The sequence below is a fragment of the Sander lucioperca genome, chromosome 17 (genome assembly GCF_008315115.2).
Source record: "Sander lucioperca isolate FBNREF2018 chromosome 17, SLUC_FBN_1.2, whole genome shotgun sequence".
Taxonomy (NCBI): Eukaryota; Metazoa; Chordata; class Actinopteri; order Perciformes; family Percidae; genus Sander; species Sander lucioperca.
The window spans coordinates 18,276,720-18,289,219 of record NC_050189.1 but is presented as its reverse complement, the minus strand read 5'-3'; the positions used below and the strand labels follow the sequence as shown (position 1 = coordinate 18,289,219).

Here is a 12,500-nt window from a genome sequence, read left to right as displayed (position 1 = left end):
GTAGACCTGAACCTGTCTGATTCTCTCTGTAGACCTGAACCTGTCTGAGTCTCTCTGTAGACCTGAACCTGACTGAGTCTCACAGGTAGACCTGCATGTGTCTGAGTTTCTCTGTAGACCTGAACCTGTCTGAGACTCTCTGTAGACCTGAACCTGTCTGAGTCTCACAGGTAGACCTGCATGTGTCTGAGTTTCTCTGTAGACCTGAACCTGTCTGAGACTCTCTGTAGACCTGAACCTGTCTGAGTCTCACAGGTAGACCTGCATGTGTCTGAGTTTCTCTGTAGACCTGAACCTGTCTGAGACTCTCTGTAGACCTGAACCTGTCTGAGTCTCTTTGTAGACCTGAACCTGTCTGAGTCTCTCTGTAGACCTGAACCTGTCTGAGACTCTCTGTAGACCTGAACCTGTCTGTCTCACAGGTAGACCTGAACCTGTCTGAGTCTCTCTGTAGACCAGAACCTGTCTGAGGACAACTGACAGACTCTTCAGCAGCAGCTGATCTCTTACACTCTGAGCAGCCAATCAGAGAGCAGAGATGACATGATGTCATCAGTGTCCAGGTAGAGCCAGGCTGCTGCTGCTCACATAAACTGTAATACTCAGACATGATGGTAACATTTTAAAATTTTGTTATGGTATTGAGTTTTTTAAAATTCAGATGTTGATGTTGAGCTAAAAAACTTCCTACAGTTTGACTAGATGATATTTTTATATAAATATATGATTTTAGCTTGTAGAAAGTATTTTAATAATAACAGATGTTCTTTAGTTAGTTGTAGATGGAGAACATGATGCTGAACAACGGTTCAACCAGACTGAGAAGTGAAAGGCAGAAAGAGACAAAGATCCCTCTGATCAACAGCTGAATAAAAAGAGAAGAAATCAGCCGGAAGCTTAACATCACACGACAGCTTCCTGTTTCTATAGAGTCAGACAACAGACATGATAACACACTGGTGTCAGGTCTGTAGTCTGTGTTTGCCTATTTGTTACTTCATTTACCAAAGATGATAAATAACTTATCCTTCGGCTCTGTAGATCAACTGTCAGCCTGTAATATCCTTATAAATAATGTTCTAATATTAATAGTTTGAACTTTAATCTTTGAGCTCAAAGTTTCATGATTACATATTTACACTCTCATCTCCAACTCTTCACTTCATGGTCTGATATCATGTTAGTGAACAAATCACCAGGGCAACACACAATCTGACGCAGAATTTCAAAATATAACTCAGAATGTTAACCCATCACCCCAAGGAGAAAAACTTCTGTTCTCTCTGGATCAACGCTGAAAACAGTTAAAAACAACATCAACAATTATCCGCAGATTCTGTTTGTGTTTGATCACTAGTCATTTTCTAATTGTCAAGCAAATTTTAAGCGAACTTTTAAAATGTCACAAAAAAGAGCGTTTCCATCAACTGGTTTTGAGTGGATAAACTAGACTACTCAAAGCGTAGTTTGGTCACAAGTTGACGTTACGTATGGTTGCAGATTGCAAACCGTCTGGCTAAATCAAAGAGTTTAGAAGCTAAGTTCTCTTCTAAATGGAGAGAGGGAGCATTGGACAAGTTGGCCACCTGTGCAGAATATAGAGTTGTAACAGAGACATTTGGTTTCAGCAAGACAACCGTTCACCGCTGTGTATACATGGTGTGTAGGGCCATACCATTCAACAAACGTTCACCCCTGTGTATACGTGGTGTGCAGGACCATACCATTCAACCTGTTGAACTGATTCGTCAGTTTACGTGGCTGAGGCACAGGCTACAGCGCACCGCAACTCACACACCTACAAAAACACACACACACACACACACGCACCACACATCCACTATGCACCTTGTGCCACGAGTGTACGGCTCCCTGGATGGGACCACCGATCCTTCCCCCATCCGATGGATACCGGGACCAGCTGAAACATGAGTCCTAACAGGTCCAGTTTAGTCTCCAGAACTCTACAGGATGATCCAGCTGAAACATGAGTCCTAACAGGTCCAGTCTAGTCTCCCAGAACTCTACAGGATGATCCAGCTGAAACATGAGTCCTAACAGGTCCAGTCTAGTCTCCCAGAACTCTACAGGATGATCCAGCTGAAACATGAGTCCTAACAGGTCCAGTCTAGTCTCCCAGAACTCTTCAGGATGATCCAGCTGAAACATGAGTCCTAACAGGTCCAGTTTAGTCTCCAGAACTCTACAAGATGATCCATCTGAAACATGAGTCCTAACAGGTCCAGTTTAGTCTCCCAGAACTCTACAGGATGATCCAGCTGAAACATGAGTCCTAACAGGTCCAGTTTAGTCTCCAGAACTCTACAGGATCATCCAGCTGAAACATGAGTCCTAACAGGTCCAGGCTAGTCTCCAGAACTCTACAGGATGATCCAGATGTTTAGTCTCCAGAACCCTACAGGATGGTCCACATGTTTTCTTCTTGGTGAACAGTGAAGTGTGAAGAGATCTCTGAACATTAAGTTTAGACTTCTTCCAGTCTTTACTGATAACGTTAATATATTAATACATGTATATAATGGTATATAATTACAGGAAATGATAGAACATGTCAGTGACGTGTTTTTCGAAAGATTTTATATTTCTGATGGATTATGTTGTATTTGTTGTGCTTCAGGGAATTAGAGGACCCAAGTGCAGAGAGCAGGCTGACAGTTTGTTGTTAGGTTTATTTTAAATAACAAAGTTCATACAAAACGAGTCCAGAACAAAAGCAGAAAAAAACTCACTCCAAAAGTAGAGAGACTAAAGAAGAGGAAATCCAAAACCCGAACACAGAGACCGCAGGGAATACCGACAGGAACGAACAAACTGGCAGGAACAAACACAAAATGATCTGACACATGACAAGGGGAAGACAAAGACTAAATACACAGGATAACGATGTAACAAGAGGCAGGTGACACGAGGGCTGGGAAACAGGTGAGAAACATCAGGCAATCACAAGGGCGGGAAAACACAGGAAGTAAAACTAGACAAGACGGAACAGAAAACCAGACTATCACAATAAAACAGGAAACAGAACATAATACAAAACAAGACCACAAATACACAATCACAAGGAGACAAGACACAGAAACCAAAATACCAGATACAAATTAGAACAGAAAACAAGGCAAAATACTGAAACCATAAAACTATTTCATTTCTTTCCTTTGAGCAGTGCATTGTGGAAGAATAATGTCCAAATGTTTTACAACAGAGATAAAAATTTACAAATTGAGGCGGTCCAGCAGCTGGTCCAGGACCGACAGTCTGCTGAGCTGAAACACACGAAGCAGGTTGAAGCAGCTGCTGCTTTTTATTCCCTCTGACAAACAGCTACAGGACCAGAACCAGGTCCAGAATCAGCTACTGGGAACCAGAATCCGTCCTGGATCAAAGAGAAGAGACAACACATCCAGACATTAGTCCTTCAAACTGAACTGATCTGAAACTAAACTAAACAACAAGGTTATTTTAGAGAAGAACTTTTAGAGACAGGTTTCAGAAGGACTAGTAAAGATAATCAGGGTTCAGACTCTGGACCTGGTCTGAGACTCTGGACCTGGTCTGAGACTCTGGACCTGGTCTGGAACTCCTCCTTGACTGGAACTATTGTGAAACTGGTCTAATGTTGTGTAAAGAGGTCTGAACTAATCTACAGCGAGCTCTGTTCTGACCTCGGGCCTTCCTCTTGTAGTAGATGAATCCAGCCAGAGATAAGACCAGACCCAGGATCAGTCCTGAGGCTCCGATGGCAATCTTGTTCCTCTCAGACTCAGGCATGGACGGGTCTGAGGACAGACAGGGAGAGAGACAGACAGGTCAGGAGACAGACAGACAGGGAGAGAGAGAGTCAGACAGGTAGAGAGACATACAGGAAGAGAGAGAGACAGGTGAGAGAGAGAGAGAGACAGAGAGAGAGTCAGACAGATAGAGAGACGGACAGGGAGAGAGAGAGAGAGAGAGAGATACGTAGACAGAGAGAGAGAGGTAGACAGAGATAGAAAGAGAGAGGTAGAGAGAGAGAGATAGATAGATAGATAGATAGATAGATAGATAGAGAGCGAGACAGAGAGACAGAGAGAGAGAGAGACAGAGAGACAGAGAGAGAGAGAGAGAGAGACAGAGAGACAGAGAGAGAGACAGAGAGAGAGAGAGACAGAGAGACAGAGAGAGAGAGAGAGAGAGACAGAGAGACAGAGAGAGAGACAGAGAGAGAGAGAGACAGGGAGAGACAGAGTGTTTTTAGAACAACCTTGGATGATGCAGAGAGGAATGGTAAAAGTGGAGTAGCTCCAGGTGGGGCCGCAGCTGGAGGTAGGCGGACAGGAGTGTGGCTGGGCAGACTGAGACCCGACGGAGGGTGGCGGAGAGAGTCCGATCCTGACTCACCCAGGTGGTTGTTCGGGGAGACGAGTGACAAGGCGTGCGGGTGATGAGAGCTGAGCGGAAAGGCAGGCAGCGATGAGAGCTGAGCGGTGAGGCGAGCAGGCAGCAGGAAAGCAGGTATCAGCAGGTCCAGAGACGGGATCTAAACAGAGGAGGAAACATGTAAACCAAAGCACGAGGAAGCACAAAACACCGAGCTAGAAAGCTGGGATACTAGGAACAGAATTCTTAGTAGATTACTGAGCCAAGTTTCCACTGGAATGGTTGTAACGAACTGGCGCTGAAGAGGTGACAGACAGACATGTAAAGAGACAGCCAGAGAGACAGACAGCGAGAGAGACAGAGGGACAGGTAAGAGACAGACAGGGAGACAGACAGACAGGTAGAGAGACAGACAGGTAGAGAGAGTCAGACAGGTAGAGAGACAGACAGGTATTTACCCCAGTCAGTGATCAGAGGTTCTCTCAGGCTGGCGTGTTCCACCATACAGGAGATCTTCTCTCCAGACCTGCTGACACAAACCAGCACATCAGAGATGCTGTCTCTTACTGAGAGACATGGACCTGAACCTGGACCAGAACCTGGACCTGGACCTGGACCTGGACCTAACTGGACCTGTAGGTGACTCACCTGGGCGTGTACTCCAGGTGAGAGTGGATCTGGTAGTACCAATCACCGTCTGCCAGCTCATCAGTGGAAGTGACATCAGAGGTGACTTCCTGTCCGTCTCTGGTCCACTTCACTCTGATCTGTTTGGGGTAGAAGTCGTAGACGCTGCAGACCAACATGGCTGAATGTTTACCACCAGAGGGCGCCGTAGAGCTCAGTCTGACATAGGGCTCAGCTGGAACACACCAAACATGTCCATCACATTATTCATTATGTCCCTTCATTAAATGTCCTTCCACTCGGCCCACAACCCTTCACAAACCACAGCAGGGAAATGGTGGCCTCTGATTGGTGCCTTTCACTTATGTCCCGCCCACTGGTTTTGATGGTTGACTGACAGATTTCCCAGGAGCATTCTGGGAGAATCCAGCATTATAAAAACTGCCATTAACAGCAGAAATGAGATGAAATCAGGACATTAAAATAAATGTTGAAACATACTGAAGATTATTATTTAGAGCAGTTCTCAGTTTGGCAGTAAATCATTTATAACAGGAACATGACTTTATATTATTTAAATGTTATGAAGTCAGACATCACACCATAACATTTCAATATGAGAGAATGATTATAAACTAGTAAATCTAGAGTCTAACATCTGATGTTTAAATATAACACTAGTCATAATGAATAATCATTATAATCATTATAATATTAATATTTATTATCAGTAACTGTAGAGAATCAACATTAATATATAAAACTGACCTGTTGTATCAAACTCACAGATTATTTTTTTTTTACGTTAAAATGTAATAAAAAAATAATATAACACAAAGATGGAAGATAAACATCTACAATAATTTAAAAAAAAATCTAATTAAATATTCATGAAGCAAAGTCATTATCTCATTTCCTGCTGAAACTTTAAATAAATATGATTATTATAAACTATCAGATGAATCAGTAGATGAGTTGATGATGATTCAGTGAATTAATAAATCAGATGATGATGTTACAGAATCACTAACTCACCTGATTTAGTCAGAGCAGCACGGTAGGCATTATCAACGTGCTGTTTGCAGTACGTCTCCTTCAGAGCTCTCAGCCCAGCCAGTAATGAATTATCTTTGTTCCAGTAATCAGCCTGTTTCAGACCGTCCTCAGTGTATCCAACAAACTTCCCCAAACTGCTGCTGAACCGGGCGAGCTCCACCTTGTTGAAATATTCAGACCTGATGTACTCGATGTCCTTCAGATCAGACGAGTTAAACACACAACGGTCCAGCTCATAAATCCGAAATCCATCTGAAGTAGAAAAAACAGAATCAGTCAGTGATAAATCAGAGTATTGATCAGTGATCAGAGTATTGATCCTACCTGCTGTGTAGAGGCTGATGAAGTATAAACAGTATAAAGTGTGTATTGATCAGTGATCAGAGTATTGATCCTACCTGCTGTGTAGAGGCTGATGAAGTATAAACAGTATAAAGTGTGTATTGATCAGTGATCAGAGTATTGATCCTACCTGCTGTGTAGAGGCTGATGAAGAGCAGGGAGACTCTGAGAAAGGATGAAGCCATGTTCCTCTGTTCTCTTAACAAACACTGACTCAGTCTCACTGAGAGCTGCTCTAAAAACCAGAGGACATGATCACATGACCTGCAGCATCCAATCCTATCCAACCATCAGCTGTTACCAGGCAGACAGCTCAGACTACAGGCTGCTGATGGAGCACAAACACACTGAACTCTGGCACACTGGAAACTGTCATCTAAGTTAACATTATAATTATTATCATGATTTATGATTATTACAGAGGAGGCCATCAGGGCCAGCAAGGCCTTCTCTGCTTGATGTTGTCAAGAGACATATTCTTGAGCCAATCAAACTTTCAGTTAGCCCTGTTGGGTGTATATTATATTATATTATATTATATTATATTATTATATATATTCCTTGACAGACAGAGTAAGAGTGTTGTTGATCTGCAATTTCAGGTTAAGAAGTCATTCTTTAGGGGAAGAAGATGAACCCATGAATCATAACTCTGGATAATTTCAAAACTTATAAACTAATTTATAAACTAAAAAACCTTCTGAAGTTATTTGTATCTGTACTCAGAGCTGGAAACCAACAGTTGGAACATTTACAAGAGTTGTAGTTTTGACCAGACAAAGTACTCAGCTGGTTGTACCAAATTCAGTACAGCAAACTATCCAGAACTCCTGCTAATGAAAAACCAGAGCAGAGCGAGTCGATGAGAGTCAGACAATCTGCTGAAATGTGACTACAGACTTTAAAAAGTTGTTAACACATCAAGAAAAAAATAAACTTTATTTCAACATATTACACAGACAGTAGAGAAATATATCTCTAGTTTACAACGTTCTTCATCCTAATGACATCATCAGCCCCGACCAATCAGCTGCGCTCGTGTCCTTTGATGAAGAAGAAGATTCCAGCGGCCACACCGAGCAGACCCACAGTCACACCAACATCACAGAAAACCGCAGGTCCAATACCTGGGGCTGTCTTCTGCACACCTGGAGACACAAAAACAGTAACATTAAGATCCACATCTGGAGTCAGCTGTAGTTTGATTGGTTAATGAGTATTTTGTTTGTATGTAGTGTGAGTGTAAATAAAGTTGTCTGACCCCAGATTCTGGTCAGTGGTTGGTTAATGAGCTGATTGTATTTAGTGCGAGTGTTAATAAAGTTGTCTGACCCCAGATTCTGGTCAGTGGTTGGTTAATGAGCTGATTGTATTTAGTGTGAGTGTTAATAAAGTTGTCTGACCCCAGATTCTGGTCAGTGATTGGTTAATGAGCTGATTGTATTTAGTGTGAGTGTTAATAAAGTTGTCTGACCCCAGATTCTGGTCAGTGATTGGTTAATGAGCTGATTGTATTCAGTGTGAGTGTTAATAAAGTTGTCTGACCCCAGATTCTGGTCAGTGGTTGGTCCAGGGCCAGATGTTTGACTGTACAGCTGTAGATGTCTCCCAGCTGTGGGATGAACTCCAGTCTGGAGAACTGGTTGAAGGAACCGTCTTTGTTGGGGTAGGGAACGTTGGTGCTGGTTCCTTGGGTGACGTTCTCTCCGTTCTTTGTCCAGTAGAAGTTGACAGGAGCAGGATAGAAACCAGTCACATAACAGATGAGGGTGTTCTTCTCTCTGAGCTCCACGTCTTCTTTGGGGTAGACCATCAGACTGGAAGGAGGGTCTGAACACAGACATAGCTCATTAATATATATTTATGTTATATTATGTATAAATAATGTACAACCCCCCTCCTAACCCTCCGAGGATATGGGTGGTTTGGCCCCCCCTCTAATCTGACCTACAGGAGCGTTTCATAACCCAGCGCCCCCTAGTGGTGGCAGGAAATACGTCCTCATATCTAAACCAGAGAAGGTAACGGTGGCGGTTTTAAACACATCGTTAACGTTGTGAATGTAATAATAAAATAATAGATAATAATAGATATGAGGACGTATTTCCTGCCACCACTAGGGGGCGCTGAGTTATGAAACACTCCTGTGGGTCAGATTAGAGGGGGGGACACACGGGAGATAAAGTGACAGAGTTTAGATTTAATATATATTTACTGAGCTCCACTGGAGGGTTTTTAAGAGCCTGGAGAATGACTTTCAGGTTCTGTCTGCAGATCTGTTGATCAGCCACAGCAGATTCATAAGCTCCTGGGAAGGTGATACGATCGATGAAACTGGGCTGAGGCTCGACTCCTCTCTTGTTGATGAAGTCTGCGTACCAGACCTCCTCTCCGTCCAGTCCATACATGTCCTCTCCACCAGAGTCTGAACAGCCGCTGATTTTAAGGTCCCCATGTCGGTCTGAAGAGGAACCAGAGACAGAAGGATCAGCTGCTGAAACATAGACTGTTTGTTAGTTTGTGTGAAAGCTACAAACCACTTCCTCGTTTGTCTCATTAAACATTTAAAACTTCGTTGGGTCTCTTTGTTCTCCGAGATCTTCAGAGATGAGATGAGTCGAGACAATATGATCCCCAAAACAAGATATCATCTAGACAGCCCCTAACCCAAAACAAGATGTCATCTAGACAGCCCCTAACCCAAAACAAGATATCATCTAGACAGCCCCTAACCCAAAACAAGATATCATCTAGACAGCCCCTAACCCAAAACAAGATATCATCTAGACACCCCCTAACCCAAAACAAGATATCATCTAGATAACCGCTAACCCAAAACAAGATATCATCTAGATAGCCCCTAACCCAAAACAAGATATCATCTAGACAGCCCCTAACCCAAAACAAGATATCATCTAGACAGCCCCTAACCCAAAACAAGATATCATCTAGACAGCTCCTAACCCAAAACAAGATATCATCTAGATAACCGCTAACCCAAAACAATATATCATCTAGACAGCCCCTAACCCAAAACAAGATATTATCTAGACACCCCCTAACCCAAAACAAGATATCATCTAGACACCCCCTAACCCAAAACAATATATCATCTAGACACCCCCTAACCCAAAACAAGATATCTAGATACCCCTAACTAGACACCCCCTAACCCAAAACAAGATATCATCTAGATAACCGCTAACCCAAAACAAGATATCATCTAGACAGCCCCTAACCCAAAACAAGATATCATCTAGACACCCCCTAACCCAAAACAAGATATTATCTAGACAGCCCCTAACCCAAAACAAGATATCATCTAGATAACCGCTAACCCAAAACAAGATATCATCTAGACAGCCCCTAACCCAAAACAAGATATTATCTAGATAACCCCTAACCCAAAACAATATATCATCTAGACACCCCCTAACCCAAAACAAGATATCATCTAGACACCCCCTAACCCAAAACAAGATATTATCTAGACAGCCCCTAACCCAAAACAAGATATTATCTAGACAGCCCCTAACCCAAAACAATATATCATCTAGACACCCCCTAACCCAAAACAAGATATCATCTAGATAACCGCTAACCCAAAACAAGATATCATCTAGACACCCCCTAACCCAAAACAAGATATCATCTAGATAACCGCTAACCCAAAACAAGATATTATCTAGATAACCCCTAACCCAAAACAAGATATCATCTAGACAGCCCCTAACCCAAAACTAGTCATCTGGTGATAGCAACTAAACAATCAGAAACTCAAATCCAATGTCAACACACAAAATCTGACTGAAACATGAATTTATATCTGACTGAAACATGAGATTATATCTGACTGATACATGAGATTATATCTGACTGAAACATGAGATTATATATGACTGAAACATGAGATTATATCTGACTGAAATTTACCGTCAGCCGAGACACAGAGGAGACCAGAGAGGACGAGGACCACCATCATCTTCATCATCTTCATCTGAACCTGTCTGAGTCTCTCTGTAGACCTGAACCTGTCTGAGTCTCTCTGTAGACCTGAACCTGTCTGAGTCTCTCTGTAGACCTGAACAACAGTCTGACGACGACTGACAGAAACTCCAGCAGCAGCTGATCTCTTACACTCTGAGCAGCCAATCAGAGAGCAGAGATGACATGATGTCCTCAGTGTCCAGGTAGAGACAGTAAAACAACTCATACTATCACAGTTGATGTAAAGACAGGAACTGATCTGATTAAGTTTTATATTTATAATAATGTAATATGTTCTGTGAATAGTTTGAACCATGAATTACACAATATTAGTTTTAAATCATTTATATAAATATATATGCTCGTCTCCATGGCGATATATGGACGTTTAAGAGCATGTTTTGAGTTTAAAAAGATATTTCTCTTCCATTTAAAATTAAATGTTTACACCAACATCACCTGTATGAAGTGGATAAAATATCAAAATAAAATACTGAATATTATAAATAATATTATGAATATGTCTGTCCCCTGGGGGCTATTAAACAAACGTAGAATGAAGAAATCCAGGAAAACTGAAAAAGAACAGCTTGACTTAGTTTGATCTGCTCAGGGGTTAGGGTTGGGGTTAGGGTTGGGTAAGGGTTAGGGTTAGGTTAACCCTAAGGGGCGGCCAAGAAGAGGGCCATTCAATCCGCAAGCAAAGCCACAGAGAAGGCCACAAGGTGGCTTTGGATTAAGAGGGCTGATTCTGGACTGCTACTGGGACGCAAGTCGGGGCTTGATCAACCCCGGCTGGGTCGCCTGGGCGAAGGTATATGATGTTGCGAGACCCGAAACACCCAATGATCCCAGGATACATCACTGAGGATGCGTCCCAGTGCATCCATGAGATGTTTCTTGCATATATATATATATATATATATATATATATATATATATATATACACACTCTGTGTAAAACTGTTGTGTGGTGTGCTTTTATTTTGTAGGGGTGGACATATCGTAACTTCTGGGCAGTGAGACTGAGGCTGGAACAGTTTACATCATACCTGATGGACATTGTTGGTTTCTCTTCATGCAGACTCTTCACACACAGGTATATATACACACACACACACACACACACACACACAGGTACACACACACACACACACACACACACACACTACCACTAAGCCAGGGAAGCAGCGAGGTAAAATGTGTTTTTCTGAAAGGAGTCTGGTGTGTTTAAAGAGCGCGATGTGTTCTGCTGTGGATGGGAGCAGCAGCTACACATGCTCCTGAACACATCTCTGTCCCTTTAAATGTTCACTATATTTATAATATCTCTGTCCCTTTAAGTGTTCACTATATTCATTATTTATGTTATTATTTATATTATTTATAAGATCTTGGTGTGAGACAGATCTTTAGGACGGGGAACTGAAGCTGTAATCTCAAACACACCAGACTCCTTTTAGACAGGGTCAATTTACAGAAAATCAGAACTCTGAAGGCATTTTGTGATTATTTATATTGTACAACATTTCTAGGGTTATTAAGGGGTGCTGAATCCAAATCTTCAAAAATGTCCCAAAATGTCCCAAAATTGAGAAATTCAAAATGGCTGCCACCGCCAGGCTGAAATCTAATTTTATGTTTTTGACTAAACAAGGTACAAACATGAATTAAATGTGCTTTTGTAAGTTTTCCTACATGGACAATTCGATGCCATATTCATATTTGAGAAGTAATGTGAAGAAACAGCTAAGCTATAAAATATTTGTTTTTAACTATGATTAATTACTCAATTATTATAATTACTATTATTATTATTATTATTATTATTGCTATTATTGTTGATATTATCAGGCTACATTTACTTACTTTGTATTCTGTTTTGAGGTCAAATGTACAAACAAATACAAAAAGTTATCACAAAATGCCTCCAGCACTTTAAATAAGCACATTTTCAGAAATTCTGCGTAGACTATTTGATAAAAACAGACGTTTAACCTCCAGAACCTGATGGGAGTCTCTGCTCCACCGCTGCCTCCAGCAGTTAGTTAGTTTGGGTTTTTGGGTCACTCTGGTGTCTTAAAGGAAGTAACCTGTCAATCAAACTCACT

At 41.8% G+C, this 12,500-nt stretch overlaps 4 protein-coding genes across 9 annotated transcripts in view; 1 reads left to right on the top strand and 3 right to left on the bottom strand.

Moving 5' to 3' along the window:
* LOC116059951 (rano class II histocompatibility antigen, A beta chain) overlaps positions 1-6,600 on the bottom strand; it is a 19,077-nt gene extending 12,477 nt beyond the window's left edge. The window contains exons 1-6 of one of the 2 annotated variants that reach the window (XM_035993959.1): positions 6,533-6,600; positions 6,040-6,312; positions 5,026-5,239; positions 4,836-4,903; positions 3,684-3,797; positions 3,267-3,394 (exon numbers count right to left, since the gene is read on the bottom strand). In XM_035993959.1, coding sequence (XP_035849852.1) covers positions 3,369-3,394; positions 3,684-3,797; positions 4,836-4,903; positions 5,026-5,239; positions 6,040-6,312; positions 6,533-6,587 — 750 coding nt within the window. In that variant the 5' untranslated portion in view covers positions 6,588-6,600 and the 3' untranslated portion in view covers positions 3,267-3,368. Of the gene's footprint in view, positions 1-3,266; positions 3,395-3,627; positions 3,798-4,835; positions 4,904-5,025; positions 5,240-6,039; positions 6,313-6,532 lie in introns of those variants that run through there. The other variant, XM_035993958.1, reaches the window with a different exon arrangement.
* LOC116059954 (RLA class II histocompatibility antigen, DP alpha-1 chain-like) overlaps positions 1-10,397 on the bottom strand; it is an 18,302-nt gene extending 7,905 nt beyond the window's left edge. Inside the window, exon 1 of the mRNA XM_035993963.1 lies at positions 10,379-10,397. Within this exon, the coding sequence (XP_035849856.1) occupies positions 10,379-10,393 (15 nt within the window). The 5' untranslated portion in view covers positions 10,394-10,397. The remainder of the gene's footprint in view (positions 1-10,378) is intronic.
* The window catches only part of LOC116064546 (zinc finger protein 239-like), a 914,372-nt gene that overhangs the window by 839,171 nt on the left and 62,701 nt on the right, over positions 1-12,500 (top strand). The window lies entirely within an intron of this gene.
* LOC116059952 (HLA class II histocompatibility antigen, DR alpha chain-like) overlaps positions 7,323-12,500 on the bottom strand; it is a 12,786-nt gene continuing 7,608 nt past the window's right edge. The window contains exons 2-5 of one of the 5 annotated variants that reach the window (XM_031313217.1): positions 10,336-10,409; positions 8,618-8,893; positions 7,948-8,232; positions 7,323-7,586 (exon numbers count right to left, since the gene is read on the bottom strand). In XM_031313217.1, the coding sequence (XP_031169077.1) occupies positions 7,429-7,586; positions 7,948-8,232; positions 8,618-8,893; positions 10,336-10,399 (783 nt within the window). In that variant the 5' untranslated portion in view covers positions 10,400-10,409 and the 3' untranslated portion in view covers positions 7,323-7,428. Of the gene's footprint in view, positions 7,587-7,637; positions 7,877-7,947; positions 8,233-8,617; positions 8,894-10,335; positions 10,410-12,500 lie in introns of those variants that run through there. The other 4 variants (XM_031313220.2, XM_031313219.1, XM_031313221.2 and 1 more) reach the window with 4 other exon arrangements.